This window comes from Trichomonas vaginalis, chromosome III (assembly GCF_026262505.1).
Source record: "Trichomonas vaginalis G3 chromosome III, whole genome shotgun sequence".
Taxonomy (NCBI): Eukaryota; Parabasalia; order Trichomonadida; family Trichomonadidae; genus Trichomonas; species Trichomonas vaginalis.
In genome coordinates, this window is record NC_067205.1 from 15,984,672 (window position 1) to 16,006,370 (window position 21,699).

Sequence of the window (21,699 nt, forward strand, 5' to 3'; positions counted from 1 at the left end):
ATGTCTAGGTAAGGATTGAGTTGTTGTCTGAGGTAAGGATGACTTTTTGTCTGAGGTAAGGATGAGTTGTTTGTCTGAGGTAAGGATGAGTTGTTTGTCTGAGGTAAGGATGAGTCAATGACTGAGGTAAGGATGAGTTGTTGTCTGAGTAAGATAAGTCAATGATGAGGTAAGGATGACTTTTTGTCTGAGGTAAGGATGACTTTTTGTCTGAGGAAGGATGAGTTGTTGTCTGAGGTAAGGATGAGTTGTTGTCTGAGGTAAGGATGAGTCAATGACTGAGGTAAGGATGAGTTGTTGTCTGAGGTAAGGATGAGTCAATGACTGAGGTAAGGATGAGTTGTTGTCTGAGGTAAAGATGACTTGTTGTCTCAGCTAAGGATGAGTTGTTGTATGAGGTAAGGATGATTTATTCTCTTCACTACCTATTACTGACGGGTCCATGGTAGTATTCATTTTATTTTTATCGTTTTATTTTCCTTCAATTTCAACTCTAAGCATCAACTATCACACAATAGTTCCTCTACCTTACACCCAACCAATCCCATATTGAATCTTAACTTTTCCTCCTGATATTGATAAAATAAATTTCAATTGTTCGTTTCCAGATCTTGTTAAAGAAAAAAAAATTCACCCCTCTTAGATACAAAGAGAACTACTCTATCTAAATTTTTCAAAAAAAAATACATTTTCTTATTTTACATATTAAAAGTACCAATTTTTATTTCAAAAATTGAAATTTATGATTTTTTTGGAAAACTTTTCGATTTTCTGACACGCGTAGATGCTTTTTTATTTATAACACTATGCCTAAAATTAACTTTTCAAACTAAAAAAATCCTAATTAGATAATTTTTCAAATATTTAATCAGTTAAATTGAATATTATTAAACTATGTTATTATTTAAATAATTTCCATCTTTTGTAATGCATCAGCACATTACCTGAAAACTTTTTAATCATTCTAGAACAAACCAACATCGTATAATCCCATCATAGCTAATCATCCATTACAATTCTGCCTATTCAAGAGCTCGTGGTGAATTTCCTAAGTCTTTTCCCATTCAAAATAAAGATATTCAACAAATTTCTTCCAAAAGAACTTCGTAAACTAACTAACAAGAATAACATCTTCCATTATTTTCAACATAAATACATTTTCAAAGAATAAAATGTTCTTTAATGATTTTTTATTTGGTGAGAAATCTTGCAACATTATTCTTTCATACTCAACTTCAATACAACAACTAACATATGATAGTTGGAAAAAATCACATAATAGAGCAGGTAAGTATTGTGAAGCTGAACTTTTATTATTCTGTGTGATATGACCAAGCGAGGGACTCAGACTGCTGTATCTGTGGAGCAACATGACCAAGCGAGGGACTCAGACTGCTGTATCTGTGGAGCAACATGACCAAGCGAGGGACTCAGACTGCTGTATCTGTGGAGCAACATGACCAAGCGAGGGACTCAGACTGCTGTATCTGTGGAGCAACATGACCAAGCGAGGGACTCAGACTGCTGTATCTGTGGAGCAACATGACAAGGTGATTCAGTTTGCATTGATTGATAGTTCAATATCAGACCAATACTTCTCTTCCATGTTGCGGGCATGGCGAGGCATTTTCAAGATTGGTACCGAAATTGGCTACTATCCCTAAATGCAACAATCATAAATGACACTTTTATCATAAAACGTGTTTAATTCAAATTTGGCGGGCTTTTTGGTCGTAGATTAATTTAACTAATATGAATTTGGATTGTGCTTTCCTTATTGATGTAATGATATTTTCACTTAAAAAAATGAAATATACACAAGAAAAAATTATTCAAAAATTATCATTGCATTTTATTTGAAGAAATTTTGAAAACACATCATACACATACTATAAATGAATATTATCATCTTAATTTTAATAAATTTCATTTACTTGGAAAGATGCAAGATCATCTTGTACTTACTCTTCGATTATTCCATGTAACTTCGCAGGTAATAATGGCGCACTTACCTCTATTTTGGATTTTTATAGTTTCCCTCAAAACACATTCTATGGACTTACGCTCGTATCGCGTTAAAAAATGTCGTTAAAATTGCCCACACGCCTTTTTTAAATTATGGAAAATTAGACATTTGGAATTGAAAACAAGTATCAATATCTGATGTCAATTCAATATTCTTTTGGATCATTTTGTATGATCAAATTATTTTGAAATCCTAACATATTAGGAATTTGAATGAATAATCCTGTGCAATAGCACCCTTCTATTATTCACTAGATGTATGTACCATTGCCATCTTTTGAATCGAAACAGGTATGAACAAGATCTAAAATTACAGCGGAATCAGATTTTTGACATGACAAATTATTGTGGGTGAAAGCAAAAAGTTTTAAATTCATAATTAATGAAATATATGCAATAAATCCGAATGATAAAACTATAATTTCAAGATCTGAAACTTGATAAATCAATTTTTCATGGCGCTTGATTTTGTACGCTCCAAAATCAAAGAAATCATGAAAAAAATGGAAGAGGATTCAGATAATTGTCCTGTTGGTCCAGTGAGAAAGATTGAATTTAATCCTTATCGATATCTACAGCAAAATTTCAATCAGACATTAATTCGCTAGTTGAAATCACTAATATCAACAGAACAATGATCTTTAAATATCTCCTCCATAAAATCGAAGACTCTATCAACAATTCATGCACTTCCAACAACTTAATGATTCTTAATCTACTTCAATTATACGTTTTTCTTGCGATTATGGATAATTGCTTCTCTAAAATCGATACTAAAGAAGAATTCATACCCGATGATAAGAAAATGACGTTGATTGAGCTTTACATTAAGATAGATAATCCAGTTTTCGGCAACAACGTCAAAATAATAAAAAAGGCATATCGCACAATGCTTATTTCCGTCTCAAAAAGGTCGCCAACATTCTTCGATGGCTTAACTAAGACTCTTCAGCAAAGTTTGAATTCAAAATTGTCCAATAATGATTTCATTACGAATATCGCTCCATGGATTGACCTAACAAACGATTTACAAACCTTGGGCTCCTTCCTAAAGGTGCTTACGACATCTCTAACGTTACTTTCTCCTTCTTATTATCAAGTTATCTGCAAAACTATAACAGATATCGTTATGAATGTTATCAAATTATCAAGCGACGAGTACAAGAAATTCTGTGATCAGAACAATACTATCATGAAGCAGCCCAAGTTTTTGATATGATCGATGAATGGGACATGAAAAACGTTTCGTACAAATACAATGCACAATTCTGCTTGATGCTTGTCAGACCGAATATTCTGCTTAACCAAGTTCGTGATTTTACCATTCCAATGTTCAAAACTTTATATGAAATGAAAGAACTCAAAAGTGACAGCGATCTCAACATGCTTTCCGTAATTCTTAAAGGATTTGATACAATTTGTTACATTGGAGCCCAGCCAACTCTTGTAAATTTCATGATGAAATTTATTGATTTTCCGGCAAACGCTTTGAAGCAAGTTTTTGCAAAGCAAAGGGATCTCGATCCTTCTCTTGACCAGGAATTGATGATAAACTTCCCAATTCCTTACTTTACTGTTCAATCGAGAAATTCAACCAAATTTACGGAAATCTTCTATTAAACAGCAAGAACATCCAATACGATGTCAAGTTCTGCAGCATTATGCCTAAAATCTGTAAATTTACTGCAGAAAAACCATATTCTTTCCGAAATGAGTTAAATGCTTTAGTTCCATTAACTTACAAGGTCTTATCGTCTATAATAAAGGACACAAATGCTCCTAAGGAAGCTATTAAGAGCATGATTCCAGGTTTTGCCGAAAATCCTTTCTTTACTCGTCTTGTTTTCCTTGCAAACCCAGATATCTACTCATCAATCATGAGAATGATGAAAGAAGGAACAATTAAAGGCGTCGACCAATTGAATTCTTCAATGTTTAACCTCGCATTCGTTGATGATGTAATTACTCCAAGTTTCTGGCAGATGCTTACCATTACCCTTGATACTTATGTTGCGCTCTCAAGAACCCCGAAGTTCCTTTCCGGTCCTGAATTTCAGAGAATTCCGCAATTAGCACTTTGCGCCACAGAATACGTCAAAGCGGCTATTAAGGATGCAACAATGCTTCCTCCACCTGAATCCTGGGAAAGACTTTTGAGAACTCTTGAAGAATTTATCTTATTATCGATGACAAGGTACGAACCAGATTCAAAGAAGACCGTTCTTGATATCATAAAGAACTATATCCAATTCTCAGAACTAAGGCCAGCAACGCTAACCAATTCATCGTTTCCAAATTGAAAATTTACTTGACACACCTTTGGAAGAGATGCATAGGAAATTCTCAGAGATCATTAGAAACGAAAAAACTCCACCAACATTTGAGAACACTCTTCCAACTTTATTAATTTTATTTTATTCCATTTCTTTGGGGTTAAGCAATGGAAAGCTTTCCTTGCCAAATGTTGAACCAGCAGCTATACCAGAGAGACTCCGAAACAACGCAATTGGCATTTGGATCTCAACATTTACTTTAATTCTCTCAATTACGAAGATTCTTACAGCAGATATGAAGAAACTTATCATTTTCTTCCTCCAGAACCACACAGGACTTGGTGTAGTTGCAGGCCGTGTCATTTCTTCCAGTATTCCTGCAGCATTAGTTCCTGATTACTGCAGTTTCTTCACAGAAATCCTTAAACCAAAGATCAATGACACTCCAATTGAAAACATCGATAACCCAACCCAAGAAATGGCCATGAACATCACTAGAGCGATGAATCTTCTGATGGCACGTGAAGATATCACAGCTGAGTACTTTAAAGTCGATACAATATCGAATTTACTTGATTACCTTGGCCAATACGCACAAGTTTCCTGCAAAGATGATGTCAGACTTCAGTTTGCAATGACATCAAACGTAATCATGACAGATTGTCAGAAATTCGGTGTAAATATCAATCCTATGGTCAGGTTTAGGATCTCCAAGAACATGTTGATCTGGATACCAATAAAGGAAGGCCAGAAAATCAACTTTACTTATTTCAAACAAATTTTACAAAGTGTAACGATTATTTTGGACGGTTTGTCATTTTCTGACACCACAATTCCAGCAGGAGATAGAAACCAAGCAGCTGCCAATTTCACACACTTCTTTACATTCATTAAAGAAGGAATTAACACGAAAGTTTGTGATGTTTCAGAACTCCTCAAATTGTTGCGTGCGATAATGAAAGAAAACTTTTACATTGGAATGAATTCATGCATTGCCATGGGATATGATGAAGATCCGACAGTAAGAACAGCATTCTTAGATGGTCTTACTAATTTCTTCTCTGCTGATGTTTACCAGAAAATTGTCGCTTTCAACCAAAAAGAAACTCTCATTGATTTGTTGATGGGAGGTGATTTTGACTTAGTAAAACTTCTCGCATCAAAAGTTCCAACACATCAGAGTGAAGAATTCGGTCGTCAACTGACTGCTGCAGCTGCTTATAAAGGACGTGAATTTGAATTCTTCCAAGCAATGGTTGAACTCGAATTAACAAATTCAACAATTGTTTATGCAACAGAAGAAGAATTAAACAGAACAACTTTGTTTAGAGGAAATGGAACACCATCAAAAGTTTTCTCCGCTTATATCCAAATGGTTGCTAATGAATGGTTGCTTGGCTTGATGACACCAATCATTAGAAAAGTCACTCTTTTGGCTGAATCCGGTGTTAGTTTTCATATTGACCAAACAAGATTAGATCCACATGAAAACATCAATGAAAACAGAGAACAATTCAGACAAGTTTTCAGTGATTTCGTCAACCAGTTTGAAAACAACATAGAGACAATGCCTAGAGGATTGATCAAAGCAGCACAAATCCTTTATAACTCTATTGTTAATCAGTCCCAATTTGTTGCTGTTCAAGCCATTGCTTCTTTCATTTTCTTGAGATTCATTTGTCCGACATTGATTGAACCAACACGTGCTGGTTACACAGAAGCAATTCCTGAACAGACAAGAACATGTTTAGTTCATTTAAGCTCTTTGTTAATGGTTGCTGCTGTTAGAAACAGAGTTGACGCAAAACGTCCTCATTATGCTTATTTCGCAAATACTGTTCAAGCCGCTTATAAGAAACTTCGAAGTTGTTATGATAGAATTGTTTCATTAAGAATCACTGAAGTTCCTCATGTTTTGGCAATTGATCCAACAGCTGTTATTATTTCACTCCAAAAACTAATAGCACCATTGATTCCTATTGTTGATCAGATCTTGCAAGAACTAAAAGAAGATAATCCATTGAGAGAATCAATTTTAGTTTTCATGTCGAAATTAAGAGAAACAGAACAAATGTCTGAATCATTGCAGAGCCAAATCAACAACAATGATGTACATAATGGACAAGACTTCAATCCAGTGTTAAACAAGATTTTGGAGAAGACATTTTACAAGACAGATTTCATATCAATCAAAGGTGATGAAGTGTTTTATTTGGACATGTCTACATTTGTGGTCCAAATCCCTCTCAACCAAATAATCAATCATATTTTGAAGACTCTTAAAGGATACGAGAACTCCAGATACACAATTGTTTGTGATATTGGTAATGTTGATTTAAACATATTACCATCTCCCAAAGAATTGATCAAAGCTGCATCACAGATTCCTGATTACATTGTTAAAAACATTTCACATATTTATGTTGTTCGAATTCCTCCTAATTTCGCAAAGTATTTCTCAGAAACTGTATTAATGAATGCTTTGCCACCATTAGAAATGATTGAAACAATTGATGCTTTCAAGAATGAAGTATCACAACATACTTTGATTTTAGGATATGCTGCTTATGAAGGATTATTACCACATGATGCAATTTATTCTTGTGAATACAATGGTGAGAAATCAACAGTTTTATTGACACAACAAGCCATTGTTGTTACTTCTAAATCTAAATACATCAAAGGTAATACTCGTGTTGTTATTCCTTATCGGAATTTCAAGAACATCAAAGTTAGTGATCATCCAAACAACAACAAATTCTTTATTTTGGATAAAGATGATTGCGTTCATAACTTCAGTGTTGCAACAAATTCAAGTTTGTTTGATGACATCCAAGAATGTTTGAAACGTTCTAAATTAATAACAACAACTCGTAATTTGATTTACGTTGAAAGACCAACATTAAGAATGTTGTTATTGAATGTTGCTTTGATCAATTTAGTTTCGGACATGGCTGATTTCAATGTTAGACGTTCTGCTTTGGAATTGATTGAGAAAACAATTAATTCCACGGAAATCAAGTCTACAATTGATTTCAGTAAATACGCTAACAGTAATTACGTTGGAAGTGTTTATGAAATTGCTGAAGAGATTTCTGATGACATTTCTAGGAATAATTCACAAGATGTACATACATTTTTCACTGAATTTGCAAAGACAATAACATACTTGAATCACAATGATTTCTGTATTTCATCAACATATTTAGTTCCATGGATGAAGAATTGTGGAGAAGCAGCAATAGAAAACAAGAGAACATTAGATTCATTGGCACAAATAACTGCATCAATTCCACAAGCAGATACATGCCAATTCACACAGATGTTTTGGGGATCAATAACAGAAGAAAAACTCTTCAAGACATTGTTACAAATGACAAGTGAATTTGGCAATTCATCATCCATCTCTTTGTTTATTACTATCTCTAATAATTCAAAGAGATTGACATCAGCAATCACTAAAATCATGGAAGAAGAGAATGGAATGACAATTTTCTTCCAAGCAGCAAGAACATTGATTTCTTTGATCATTGCTGGAACATTTGATGAAGAATGCTATCCAGATCTTCTTCACATTATTCATACAGCAATCTATAATAAGAGAACAGAGATGACAACTAATTTACTTGAAACAATTTACCAGAAATATGTTGGAAAACCAGATTTCAAAGCATCAGATTTCAATGATGATTTAGCGAAGAAAGAGTTCAAACAATGGACAACACGTGCTTCCAAATTATCCCATGTCATCTATGATATTGCTGATAATGCTAAACTTGACAAACAAAAGCTTATAAGTTTGTTTAATAGCGATATTTCTACAGAAAGTAATGATAACATGCAATTTTTATCTTCTTTGTTGTTGTTGTGTTTGTTGGACAATAACTCAGAAGTTTACAAGAGAAAGGCAATTTCTTTGGTTCAAACAGGAAAACCACAACAAATAATGATTGGTTTCGAAGCTCTTTCATACTTGAATTTAACTGATAAAGAGTCAATCGCATTCATTATTGGTGGTTTGTTAAACATCTGTTCATCACAAAGCGAATTTTCCATAAATATGGTCATAGAAACTACGAACAAATTCATTCGTAATTTCGGAATTTCCAAACTGAAAACAGATGAATATTTAACAAATGAGATCATACAGCGTATTTCCGCTGAATCTAACTTACCTTTCACACAAGGATTAGTTCATACAATGATTGGTATTGACTTTGTTTTCGACAGTGAAAACAAATTGATTCATTTATTGGAAACACAAGGTTTTGAAAACGATTTGTTGAAATGTTTCACAACTACTAACAGCCAAGAAATGGTTGATTGCTTCAAGAGAACACAAGAATGTGCATTCATCTTATTATGGAGATTCTGCCAGCGTCCAGATGATAAATCTACCATCCAAGGTTTGTCAGAAATCATCAGAATGAACCAGGATATTTTCTCTAACCTTAACTTGCAAATTGTTTATGATGCATGCGAAAGAGCAAGTAGTCCTGATGTTCTCAAACTTCTTATCGAGTTAGCGAGATCACAGAAGTCTAAGAAACCAGGAAAGAAGGCTGGCAATTTATTCACTCTTTTCTTGGAGAAATCATCCGTTCAAACTTTGAATGATGATGCAGTTAGTCATATGATCTCAACCATTTATAAGTCTATTAGTTAATAAATTATACATTTTTTTATATTATTTTTTTCGGATATTAAGATTCTTCTTATAAAACAACAGAGATATGAAACTCTCACTTCAAATCATATTAAATATTAAAGGATAAACATGTGTACCATTAATCATGCATTTGCGTCGAAGTTTTGCCAAGATAATAATATAAAACCATTGATTTTCAAATTCATTTCAAATTTGAATGGGAAAATTAATGTAAAACATCGTAATTAAAACATATAAAATGAGTATAAAACCATCGTAGTATTTTTGCATTTTAGCAACATTTGGATCTGATATCAAAAAAAAAAGTTGATTAATATTGCATCCGATTCAAAAATATGCGAAACTTATTTGATACATGAGAAACATGTCAATAAAAAAACATTTTTTTTTATTCTTTGAAGATATGAAATCAATCAATAAGCATAATATGTGTCATGGACCTAACATTCAAGGAGAATTTGTAAGGTGTATAAGATTCCATACTATTAGTTAGTATTTACTGATTTTATTATGGATCGATATTAGATGCTCTTAATTATTGAGTAGTTTATGGTGCAAGATGCATGGTTTTCTAATGGTTTACTAAACACATTGTTTCGATTGAAGCCTGATTGCTAAATTATTCTATTAGTAGTAATCGTTCAATTTCTCCATATTTTATTTCTATAAAACTAAGATGATTTAATATGTGTACTAGATAGCTAAGCAAATTATATAAAGATGGTCTGAAATTTTAAATTTTTGCATATCGAATTCAAAATGACCCTGAAATAAGTGAGTATTGAATAAAACTATACTTTATTCTCTATTATTATTATGAAAATTATCAATCATGAACGCACTTATATGTGCTTTAACTAGATCTCTCTTCTTGAGTCTTTGGATTTGAAGTCAAATCATCTTTCTGAACTTCAGCAGTTGTGTACTCTTTAACACTGTAGTGTTTGGCAGCTCTCTGTACTCTCCTCTCGCGCCATTTCATGTCTTTTCGGAACCATACAAATACAGTAATACGTATCAAAAGTGACACAAAAGGTGACATCAATCCTATCGTCGAAATAACCTTCATCGTCTTGTTTACTGCTTCATTTACTTGTTTTACGGCTTTATCGCTAATTTTAACGTAAATTGGGAGTGTATACAAGTAATGCTGAGCGAGAACCGTGAAAGAAATGTTTCCTTCGGTCTTGTCCGAGTCGAAAAGCCACAATGAGAAGTCGAAACAGACAGATGTCGTCTGGTAAGGCTGCAAACTGGTTTTATTGGCTCGGAATGAAATGAACATGTTGGGAGTGATGTACAAGTTATTCATCGAGATAGGAGAGAACGCATTATTAGTCACATAAACGCATTTCGTCCATTTATTCAACATGTACTGCTGATCGTCGCCAACAATAAATTCTATACTAGTTACCATGTTGTGATCTTCATTACTGAACCGAACTCGAGGATATTCTACATTCGCCAAAATTATTATCGTAAAAGGAGGTGTACAGTTGGTCGTGACCGGTATTTCCAGGTTGTACTTGCCGGGAACAGTACCCTCGAACGTCAGCATGAACTCTTTCGTCTCGTGGCTGTCAATAGAAATAATTTTTCGGTGTTTTATGTTGAATTTCGGGTTCGTTTCATTCACGATATCGTGTAATGTGAAGACAATTGGCCTAGTGAACGGGTTATGTAGATTTATCGACTTACAGAAGATTTCATCCGCATGAATTGTTCCGAAATCGATAATTCCCTGCGGAAAGGCCGCGTGCGAGATATTTCTGTCCATTGTGGCTATGAAATAGAAGCCGTTTTCAAGTCTGAGCTTGATTTCAATTGGAAAAACGAAATTGCCCGTCCAAAGCTCTTTCCAACGCTTTTTCTGAGTTTCAAATGTATCACTCTCTCTCAGTATGTTGAAAAATCCAGCTGTGAGTGGGAAATTCTCGTCAAGAGAGATATTATACGTTGCGATAACAAATTTTGTGTAATTTGTAATTACGAGTGGCATTTTATGAGGTATCACTTGAGGATAGTTTGCTTGGATATCGAGAATACGTAATTTGTCTGCAAATTCTGACTTTACAGTGATATATCCTTCATAATCTGCTCCGATAATGAAATTTTTACGTAAAGCAATGTCCAATTTCATTGTTCCTGCGAGTAGATTGTATAATAGGCCAATTGAAACGTTCTTGTGTTCGAAATTGAAAGTAAATGTTGTATTTGTGTTGCAAAAGGCCACGAAAGTGATTCTCACCCATACAATTAATGTCTGGAATGGTTCTATGGCTCCGTCTGAGTAGGGATCGATTCTTTCTACTAAAATGCAGGGAAATCTAGTAGATACATTCTTTAAAAATATTCTGGCGTGGTTATTGTTCTTGACTCTGAACGATAATGTCCTCGATGACATATTGAAGATGCTGTCGAACTTAATTGAATTGGTATGTGAGTCAATGGAGACATTTAAGGTATTTGAGGTAATTTCGATAGGCATGGGACGTCGTATGATCGGAAACTTGTGCCTGGAAGCGTTTGTTTGGACAATTAAGTAAAGTTGTTGTTCTAAAATGTCAAAATTTTTGTTTAATGTAATGAAAAATTCTTCTGAGTAGTTTTTGTGGCCAACCACTTGAGGGAAAAATTCTTTCACGGAGAAATATTGGGATTCGACCGTCGCAGAAAGAATCATCAAAGGATCAGGGTGAAGATTGGAAATAGAGATATGCGCGACTGTTGTTAGATCGTTACCATGTGGAGTATAATAAGCGCATTTCGCGATGCCTCCGAATTTGCGGAAAATTACTGTTTTGTTGTATTGAATATTATTTATCGTCAAAGCATATTCCATTTCGATTCCTGACTTTATGTGGTTCCATGATGAATTTTTTAGAGCTCCAAGAGCAACATAAGCTACTGTTCTAGTGGAAAATGGTGGAACTAAATTATTTTTCCAATCTGTAAGGTTGACGATCAGTTTGCTTTCGAATGATTGGATAGAGGTAACATTAAGTGTATTGTTTTCAAGGTTGATGACTTTAACGTATTGTAAATCGGGATATCCAGAACCAAAAAAGAAATCGCCAAAAATAATCATAGAATGGTCAACAATATGAAGATAGATTGGAACAATGCATGTGAATGTATATGATTTAATGAAAAGAAATGTTAAATATGTTCCAAATTTTAATTGATTAGGATGTAAAAGAATTGATGTAAATGAAACAGTTGTTTGTGATGGATCAAAGATACTAGAATCGTAAATAAGTGATGTTTCGATTGTTCCTGTGTAATTTAATCGAAATGTGAAAGGTTGATTGATTTCCTGATAAATGTGTTGTGATTCGGTATGAATAACTGGAACAAGGTTGCAAATGAAGTCAATGTAATATGGAAATGTTCCATGATCGGAAACAACAAAAATGATTCCTGAAAAATGGCCTTCTCGTGAACAAAGGATACTAAATGTAAATGAAAATATTTCGCTTGGTTTGATTGTACTTGATTTCGTTTTTTCAATGAAGATAAAGGGACAATTTGTAAAAATGTTTGAAATCTTGATAGATTCCTTTTCGAGAACGTTTTCAATATGAAGTGTATAGTTTGTCGGTGAATATGTGTCAATTTCAAAGTTTCGCATCTCGACAGGATTGAAAAGAACTGTGTCTGAAAATTGAAGGTTTAAATAATCAAAGTTTTCGTTAACTGGATCGTAATCTAGAAGTGTATCGTTTGTATATTCTAATCGTGTTAATGGAATTTTCGAAATGTCTTGACGAAATGATTGATTTTTGTTTGCAAGAGTTGGTCTGAATTCAACGTCTTTGATTGTTGTGTTAGTGCAATAAATTGAACCGTAGAAGTTGTTTATTGGCATTGAACTAACTTCTGACTTTATTAATGCTAATAAAACAGAAAAACAAAACATTGTTAAAATTTTTTATCGAATTTTTCGAAAAGAATTAAACAGAGAGTCTCATTCTGGGAGGCATGCAGAGGCAATGTCTCCCAGAATGACACATGCAGACCGACAGGAGTGCATAATGCACTCTTGTCGGTCAAACTTCCGCATTCAAGTTATGAAGGCTCTTCCATTTACTTTTATTAAAAAAATTATCAATGAAAAGTCATATCTTATCTTCATTGAAAGAATGAATCGATTTGGAGATATTATCAAAAAAAAAAATATTATACTTCATATGTATATCATCCATATGTATTTAATAATTGATGTATTCCGAATTTGAAAACAGTAACCAGTCGATTTGCAGCAATTACTTTGGAAATTTCAAAATTGAAGGAATATTTGTAGAAAAATGAATATTACTTTGGTATTTCATATTCAGATCCTTGGTACTAAATCAGTTATTTCTTTATAAAGAATTTATTTGCATTTTAATCGATGAATTAGTATCAAATGACATGAAATCTTATATTTGAAAGCAAAACTTTTAGAAAATCATTCATCATGGACATACATTAATATAATACAAATTATTTACAAACTGTGGTTAATTGATGTATATTGAAAATCTGACAAAACTGTTATGTAGCTGTTGGCTTAATCAAGTTATTTTATACACTAATTAATGACATATAAATTCAATTAATTGATAATTCATGAGTATAATATTATTCGATTTTTTGAAACCGAAATTAAGAAGATTTGAATGATATCACGTTAGGGCTGCTAAATTTTTCCATGTTTAAATCTTGGAGGATCTAAAGATAATAAAAGTGATACAACGGAAAAAAAACGCAAAATAATATTGTGAAACGAGCCAGTTCTTAACACGCGAGAAACCGTCAGACTGCATATACTGGAGTTTTAGAAAATCCACAGTAGGTGTTAATCTGAATAAACCAGAATTTCGAATATGAGACTTTTTAGGAATTGGTATAACCGAGTTTATCAATATTGCCGATATATGGTCGAAAAGTGACAATAAAGGAATAATTGAATGAGAATATTGTTTGCTAGTAAATTCGAAATTGGAATGTGGAATTTGGAATTAGAATATAATAAAATCACACATATTTTTCTTAATAATAAGAATGAATATTTACTCGCGAATATGACAAAAAATGACATTAAATTCTAGATATGTACTACATGGTTATATTACTATGATGATTTATATAAGGTATATATAAGATGCATATAATAAAAACATACTTTTATATAACATATACATATAACACATATAGTAAAGCATATACGTTCATATAAAATCACACTTTTAGTGAGCACAGCTTGAAGAAAATGTGAAAAAAATATAATTTTCGTTCGGAAAAGTGACAATGATGATTTTTTATTTTCACGTCATTCTAAAAAGATAAATTAATGAGATTGCATTGTAATGATACATACTTGAGTTGCAATGTGTCTATTAGGAATTTTTGGTGAAAATAAATTGAATAGTTTGAGTTTATGATTTTGACTTCGCTAAAAAATTGACTCAAAATACGCAAAAAATCAAATATTTTGAAGTTAAATATCGAATAATATTATGCATGAGGAGCTATTAAATAATGTTGTGTATGAGAATGTTGCACTTAGATTAATGGAAATAGAGTTATAATTCAATAATTATGATGCTCGACGAAAATAATAATTCTCGGACATACGATTATTTTTGATTCAAATGCTGTTCGGCATTAAAAGCAAAAATAATCATATATATGAGAATTACACTTTTCCGACATTTTTGGGTCGCTTCACGCCCCTGACAAAACGTCGGAAAAGTGTAAATTTTGTCACTTTTCTATGCCAAAATTATAATAAAAAAATCGTTCTGATTTTTCTGAGTGACTTCTACAACTTTATATCTTTTATTTATATATATCAGCAATATATCTTACATATCTAACTTCAACAATATTTTCTATCATCTTAATTCCTATTCCAGAAGCATCAATTTAATTCTGATGACAAATCTATCTTTCAATTCTTAATTATTGACAAGAATTTTTGATTCGGATAAAGCAAACACTATACATATTTCCAAATTCAAACCGATTCCTGATTCATAGTTAATTCTTCTATTGTCACTTTTCGACCCTATATCGGCAATATTGATAAACTCGGTTATACCAATTCCAAAAAAAGTCCCATATTCGAAATTTTGGTTTATTCAGATTAACATCTATACTGGAAATATTTAAAATTTTGATTTTCTAAAACTCCATTCTGAAAAAGCATACATGGACGAGTTTCATATTTATTTATTACTACAAATGTTTTAAAGCCCTATTGATATTGTTTGTGTACTCATTTGTTTATAAAAAAATTTAATTCACTCGTTGAAAAAAAAATATTAATTTCATTGCTTTTATTATTTGTGATTTGATATAAATGAGTTGCATCACTTTTCCTATAATCAAATTAATTTTATATTCATTCAAAATTTAATTCACAAAACCCTCATCTAGTCTTAATATGTATTAAACATAAAGAAATTAAATAATATACATGAAAATTTTCATAACAAAAGTTTTTTCCTTTCGCAAATACATCATTGATATGATGGTATAATATTAGATAATTATTATTTCCGTCAGGAATGTATATTTAAAATTGAATGCAAACCGATTTTTTTTGTTTAATATGTTTTGTTTTATCTCACAATTTTGTTTCCCTTTAGAATTGTAAAGTTATATTTCAGAAGTTTAATATATTAAAAGATAGAAATATCGATTTTATAGTCGTTGAATGATTAATTATATTATATTTATGCCATATTACAAAATTTTTAATGTCGAACGAACCAATACCAATTACAACAATTGAAGATTACGAGGTTTATTTACCAGATCTAGTGAATTATGCTAACACCATTCTAACATTTATTCAATCTCCTGATCCTGAATATCCAAAAGATGATCTAATCTCACAAATAGTAAATATCCGTGAACAATATAACAGAGGAAACAAAATAATTGGTGCACTTGACAAGTTAAAAGCTCACAAATATGAAGTATTAATTGAAAATCATAAAAAATTAGGTCCAGTATTTGATAAATTAAAACAATATTCTTCTGAAGATACCCCAAAAGATGTTAGATTAGTTCAAAATTCGCCAGCCAAACAATTTACGCATATTGAAGAAATTCGAAAAATGAATTTATCTCTGAATGACTTGATACTTAGATCAATTGAAGTAATACAACCAAATGGTGTATTAAAATCAAAATTGGAAGATTTTCAAAAAGGAATGAAACAACCTCCTACGAATGCAGATTCATACAATAGTAAAATGACACAATTTATTAAACAATTTTACTCCTTATTTATGGGTAACAACTTACGGTTATTAGACGAAGAACTAACCTATATTTGTGAGTGTCCTCAACTATTAATTTCCAGAGCAAATAATGATGATATCAGAAATGATGTTCTTGTCATTATAAGAGCATCAGTAGATTTTGTATATGAAGGAAAAGATAATGATAAGTTTGGAATAAGCCCGGCTCAATTATCATCAAGAATCATTAAACAATATTGGAATTCAAGAAAATTTTTGGAAGATCAAGCAATTGAGCAAATACCTCCTTTTGAGAAACATCTGCGCGAAGGGATCTCATCAATTAATACCAATAATCTTGAAATTTTATTCAAAGATAACTACAAGGCAATAGCTTCAAGCAAAAAGAATGGTGATGCATTTGGAATTGTTCTTTCATTATTAAATGAATGTGAAAACTTAACTGAACAATATTTTATTAAAGGATATGAACAATATCCAATTAAGAAACAAAAAGAAAACTCAACAGAAATCAAAACAGAAGAAGCAATCAAAACTACTACTTTTCTTGATTCATATTCTCTTCCTTATCTGGCGGAACCTTTTGCTTATAAAATTCTTGAACACTTTGGAATAGGCCCATTTTCACATTTTATTATCAATCCTTTTATTTCTCGCGGATTTTATATCGCCACTGAAGGCTTAAGCAAAGATAATAACAGCTTTATAATGTTTTCGAATTTAAAAAAATACAATTCAATTTTTGAACAATCAAAAGACAAGCAAAATTTATATCAAAAGATTACAAAAGTTGATATTATTATACGTATCATGTTGCTATCCGATATGAACGATGATAATATCGGATTTGTGAAAAAATGGATGTCCGGAAATAAATAATGATACTAATATTTCAGAATTAGATCCTTACATTATTGATTTCGGTATTGGTTCAAAGAAAGAGAAATTCGATGAAGATCTTAGGGAGAATTTTATGGATGGAATAAGTTCCCTCAGCAATTACACATCTTTTATTTTTGTTGATTCTCTCCAAAATAAGACAGAAAAGGATAAATATTTGCTTACATTTAATGCTCTCAAAGATATTCAGACATGCCTTGGTCTTAATGTAGGATGTTCAGATGATACTGATGTAATCAAATTCAGAGAGTTATTGAATAATGAAGCACAAAAAATAGAAGCAATGTTTAACATCAGAAATGAGCATCCAGTTATCAGGAACAGAAGCAATTGGGAATTAATTGGATTCACTGAAGAAAATTATCGCAAAGCATTGAATGAGCTTTACAAATACCGCGATGAAATCGCTCAAAACTATGAAATTATTAAGAATTTCATCACTGAAGGTTATAATAGGTATCACAAAAATAAAGAGAAACATCAAGATTGTGTATCACACTCTTTGAAATAAAAATACTTGCATTTAGTTTGATTGATTATAAATAAAAGATTTATATTATTAATAATATATTAAGAGTAAGTAAACCAGAAAAGTAAATTTTATAATTGGTTCTGTTCCTGATAACTGGATGCTCATTTCTGAATTAGAAAATCATTAATCAAACAACTGCATCTTCAAAAAAGATATAATAATCTTCTGAAAAAGAATTCATGCAGAATAATTTGGATTTCCATTCAAAACATTTTTTACTATTTATTTCAATTTATTCTTATTAAATCTCTTGCTTGCATTGATATCTGATCCATTTGAAATAAAAATTTCGACTGTTTCTTTGCTATTATTCCTGGCTGAATAATGAAGAGGGGTCCATCCATCTTTTGTGTTAGTATTGATATCTGCTCCATTTGAAATATCTGTTTGGATGATGTTGTTAAGCTGTTAAACATAAACTATTATAAATCTTTAAAATGAATTATCAATTCAAATATAGCTGTTGGCATACTTAACTAGATATTTGAGATTTTTTTTTTAATTTTTAGGACTAACCAATTATAAATTCAGCTATTTATACAAAAATATTACTCTTTATAATTTTTTCATGCAGTGCCAACCAATTAGATGATTAGATTGAGATAAAGGAGTAGAATAGTAAATTATTTTGGAGAAATCTAAAAAAAATATACAGAATACAGAATTTGATGAATTACATTTTTACAAAGTTTTGATATAAATTAAGTATTTTGTTTCTTGAGTTTTCCATCTTCATCATAATACTCATGATATTTGTCAAGGATATAGTTTTTAAGGATGTGATAGTTAATAATTACATCTTTGCAGTAATCATCAAGATCTTCTAATGAATCCTCGACATATTTGCGATACTTTCCTTCTTTCTTTTGATCTTCTTCACAAATTTTGAACTTGTATCCAATAAGCTCTGCATTAGTTCTATTACCAAGAACAGGCAAATCATCTCTCCGTTGAAGAAGCAATGTTTTGATTTCTGAAAATTTCTGTTTCAACAACTCCTTGAGTTGTATTTCATCAACATCTTGAGAATCATGTGGATTTTCGATTGGAATCAACTTTCCTAATATCTCTTGAATGTTTTTTATTGCTTTGAAACCCATATAGAACTTCTCTTCGTGTGGTCTGAACTGGATCAACTTTGGTATTATGCATGGTTCCTTATATTCACCATGATTATCTCCATCTCTAAACTGTCTTCCAAGATACTCTCTTTGCCATTCTTTCATTCTATAAACTTTAAAATCGATAATTTGTGGATTTAAAATAGGAACATTATTGACAAAATCTACCAAACGATATTTGTCAGATCCCATCAACAAAAGTCCCACATTATGCTTATGTAAATCTGCTAAACATAATATTCTTTCAATAACATCAAGTGTCGTAAGATTTTCTTTAATATGGCCATATTGATTTGGAAAAAGTAGAAGTTGATTCTTCATGAACCAATCCAAATCTGCACGAGTTTTAGTACTTCCAAGTTCGATAAATGTTTGGTTTCCATATGTTAAATCTCGTGTAGCAATATAAAATCCGCATGAGATGTATGGATTTATGATGATTTCTACATGTGGACCAACACCAAGACTTTCGAGGATTTTGTATACAAAAGGATCTCTTAAGTTCGGATGACGATAGTGGAAAGGAGGAAAAGGATCATCATCACAATCAGATATCATCTCTGATGACCAAATATCTTTTGATCCTTGACGATGATTCTTGATTGGATAACCAGAGAAAGCTTTGATGAAATATCTTACGACTGTTTCTTCTCCTTTCTTCAATGATAATATCTCTCCAAATTCGACGCCGTTCACTTTTGGTTCGACAGTCGCTTTGTAGTTATCACAGAATTCGATCTCGAGATTCTCGAAGTCATACGATTTCACTCCTGTGCGGAGATGCTCTGCGAATTCTGGAATCTGTTCGATTGCTTGATCCTGTAAAAGCTTCCGTGAACCCCACAAATATTGTTTAGCTTTCCGAGTCAAGAATTCTTGATTGACTCCATATCGATCTTCGATTTGTTCACTAAAACTAAAGTCCATGACTGTCCTTAATACGGAGAGACAATCTTTCCTCATTTCATCTGGCATCGTTCTTGAAATGAGGAACTCAGATTTGCTTGCGAAGAGTTCAGATGATTCGACTTTGAATTGAATAGGATTTCCAACTAACTTTCCGAAAAATGTTGGAACGATATAATCCATAAAATCTAGTATTACCTTCGCAGGACATGGTGCCATTTCGCCCTGATATGTTTCCATGAACTTTGGGTATACTACTTTATCAAAAAAGCTTATGACATCTTCATTGCTTTTGAGACATGATCTTATTTTATCCATAAGCTTGAAGGGATGACATCTCGAATTTGTTGATGAATTCTGAACTTTATAAATATTTATTTGTTCTGCGTTCGAATTGTTAGACTGCAATGATTCTAGTATATCTTTCAACTCATTAAGTTGATACAATCCTTCTGATGTTAATCGCGTGTTATTGTATTTTTTGAAATATAAATCGCAAAATTTATATTTTTCTCTGATATCTGTTAGAAGTCTTTCATCATCACTGCTTAATTTAGTACTTTGCGTTTGCATGTCGTTTTCATTTACTAGAACAATTTTTCTTTGAAGTTCCTTAGAACTTTCTAACAATTCTGGCAATTGATCAATGTATAGTTTGAACTTATCACAAGGGTAAATCTTAGAGTTCGAACAAGGTGATTCCATAATAACAAAACTGAGTTACAAATTTTTAATTCATATTCTAAACGAATTAAATTTTTTTTTAACTTCGAAAAGATTGTATGAAAGTGTCTTTGATTGTAAGATACATTTAGACCGACAAGAGTGCACAATACACTCTTGTCGGTCAAACTTCCGCATTCAAGTTATGAATGCGGAAGATTGTCTCATTCTGGGAGACATGCAGTGACAATGTCTCCCGGAATGAGACATGCAGACCGACAAGAGTGCATAATATACTCTTGTCGGTCAAACTTTTGCAATCACATTCTGATTGCAACAAATTGTCTCATTCTGGGAGACATGCAGTGGCAATGTCTCCAGGAATGAGACATGCAGACCGACAAGAGTGTATTGTGCACTCTTGTCGGTCAAAGTTTTGCAACCACATTCTGATTGCAGAAGATTGTCTCATTCTGGGAGACATGCAGTGACAATGTCTCCCGGAATGAGACATGCAGACCGACAAGAGTGCACAATACACTCTTGTCGGTCAAACTTCCGCATTCAAGTTATGAATGCGGAAGATTGTCTCATTCTGGGAGACATGCAGTGACAATGTCTCCCGGAATGAGACATGCAGACCGACAAGAGTGCACAATACACTCTTGTCGGTCAAACTTCCTAATACAAAATTTGATTCCCTTATTATCTTCTTAACAAAACTTAAGATTTCAATAATACATCATGAAAACATTCATTTACTACATTCACACTGTTATTCCTTTCTATAAATTAACTCATTTAATAGAATCTTGTTTTTATATCTTATTATTTTCTCATAATACTTCTAATTCCTCTATTTCCTCTTCCACATAAAATTTAATTTTGTAATGCTATCATATACACTTAATGTTTTCAAATTTTCAGATTTAAATTTAATCTTTATTTTCATCATCATTTATAATCTTGTTCCTATATAAAGTTATAATAAATTATCGTCAGATTCTAATATTTATGATTCTTACTACTCAATTCAATATAATTATGTTAGTCACTCATATTCAGGAGAATAATTTAAAAATCTATAGCTCATATTTTGATAGTTATATATTTAGATGATATATATTGCAATTCCGGTTTCAACACGATCAAATGCCAAACCAAGACAAAATATATATGAATTTTCAAAATATCGATTTACATTAGAATCTATATCTAATTTTATCAATACACAAGTAGGGAATGTTCAATACATCTTTGAGCAACGTGAATAGCACAATTTTATAGGATTATTTGTTGATTATATAAAATATAAGCCAAATCGAATCTGCTGTATAGTACTTTAGTTTATCAT

General features: G+C 31.9%; 6 protein-coding genes across 6 annotated transcripts; 4 read left to right on the forward strand and 2 right to left on the reverse strand.

Moving 5' to 3' along the window:
* Positions 1-2,770: 2,770 nt before the first annotated feature.
* TVAGG3_0710440 (negative regulation of centriole-centriole cohesion) lies at positions 2,771-3,244 on the forward strand (the record flags this gene model as incomplete). The annotated part of the gene is made up of 1 exon (XM_051243754.1): positions 2,771-3,244. One exon carries the CDS (start codon positions 2,771-2,773, stop codon positions 3,242-3,244), a length of 474 nt encoding a protein of 157 aa, XP_051090341.1.
* Positions 3,245-5,109: 1,865 nt separating this feature from the next.
* Positions 5,110-8,964, forward strand: TVAGG3_0710450 (negative regulation of centriole-centriole cohesion; the record flags this gene model as incomplete). The annotated part of the gene is made up of 1 exon (XM_001310839.2): positions 5,110-8,964. The coding sequence occupies one exon, from the start codon at positions 5,110-5,112 to the stop codon at positions 8,962-8,964; it is 3,855 nt and encodes a 1,284-aa protein (XP_001310840.2).
* A 766-nt stretch (positions 8,965-9,730) lies between these two features.
* Positions 9,731-13,399, reverse strand: TVAGG3_0710460 (RW1 protein-like protein family; the record flags this gene model as incomplete). The annotated part of the gene is made up of 1 exon (XM_001306086.2): positions 9,821-12,835. The coding sequence occupies one exon, from the start codon at positions 12,833-12,835 to the stop codon at positions 9,821-9,823; it is 3,015 nt and encodes a 1,004-aa protein (XP_001306087.2).
* A 2,314-nt stretch (positions 13,400-15,713) lies between these two features.
* TVAGG3_0710470 (protein CBG06246 family) lies at positions 15,714-17,102 on the forward strand (the record flags this gene model as incomplete). Its single annotated transcript, XM_001306087.1, has 1 exon — positions 15,714-17,102. One exon carries the CDS (start codon positions 15,714-15,716, stop codon positions 17,100-17,102), a length of 1,389 nt encoding a protein of 462 aa, XP_001306088.1.
* Positions 17,103-17,196: 94 nt separating this feature from the next.
* TVAGG3_0710480 (uncharacterized protein) lies at positions 17,197-17,634 on the forward strand (the record flags this gene model as incomplete). Its single annotated transcript, XM_001306088.2, has 1 exon — positions 17,197-17,634. One exon carries the CDS (start codon positions 17,197-17,199, stop codon positions 17,632-17,634), a length of 438 nt encoding a protein of 145 aa, XP_001306089.2.
* A 698-nt stretch (positions 17,635-18,332) lies between these two features.
* TVAGG3_0710490 (protein CBG06246 family) lies at positions 18,333-20,608 on the reverse strand (the record flags this gene model as incomplete). The annotated part of the gene is made up of 1 exon (XM_001306089.2): positions 18,357-20,000. One exon carries the CDS (start codon positions 19,998-20,000, stop codon positions 18,357-18,359), a length of 1,644 nt encoding a protein of 547 aa, XP_001306090.2.
* Positions 20,609-21,699: the final 1,091 nt, after the last annotated feature.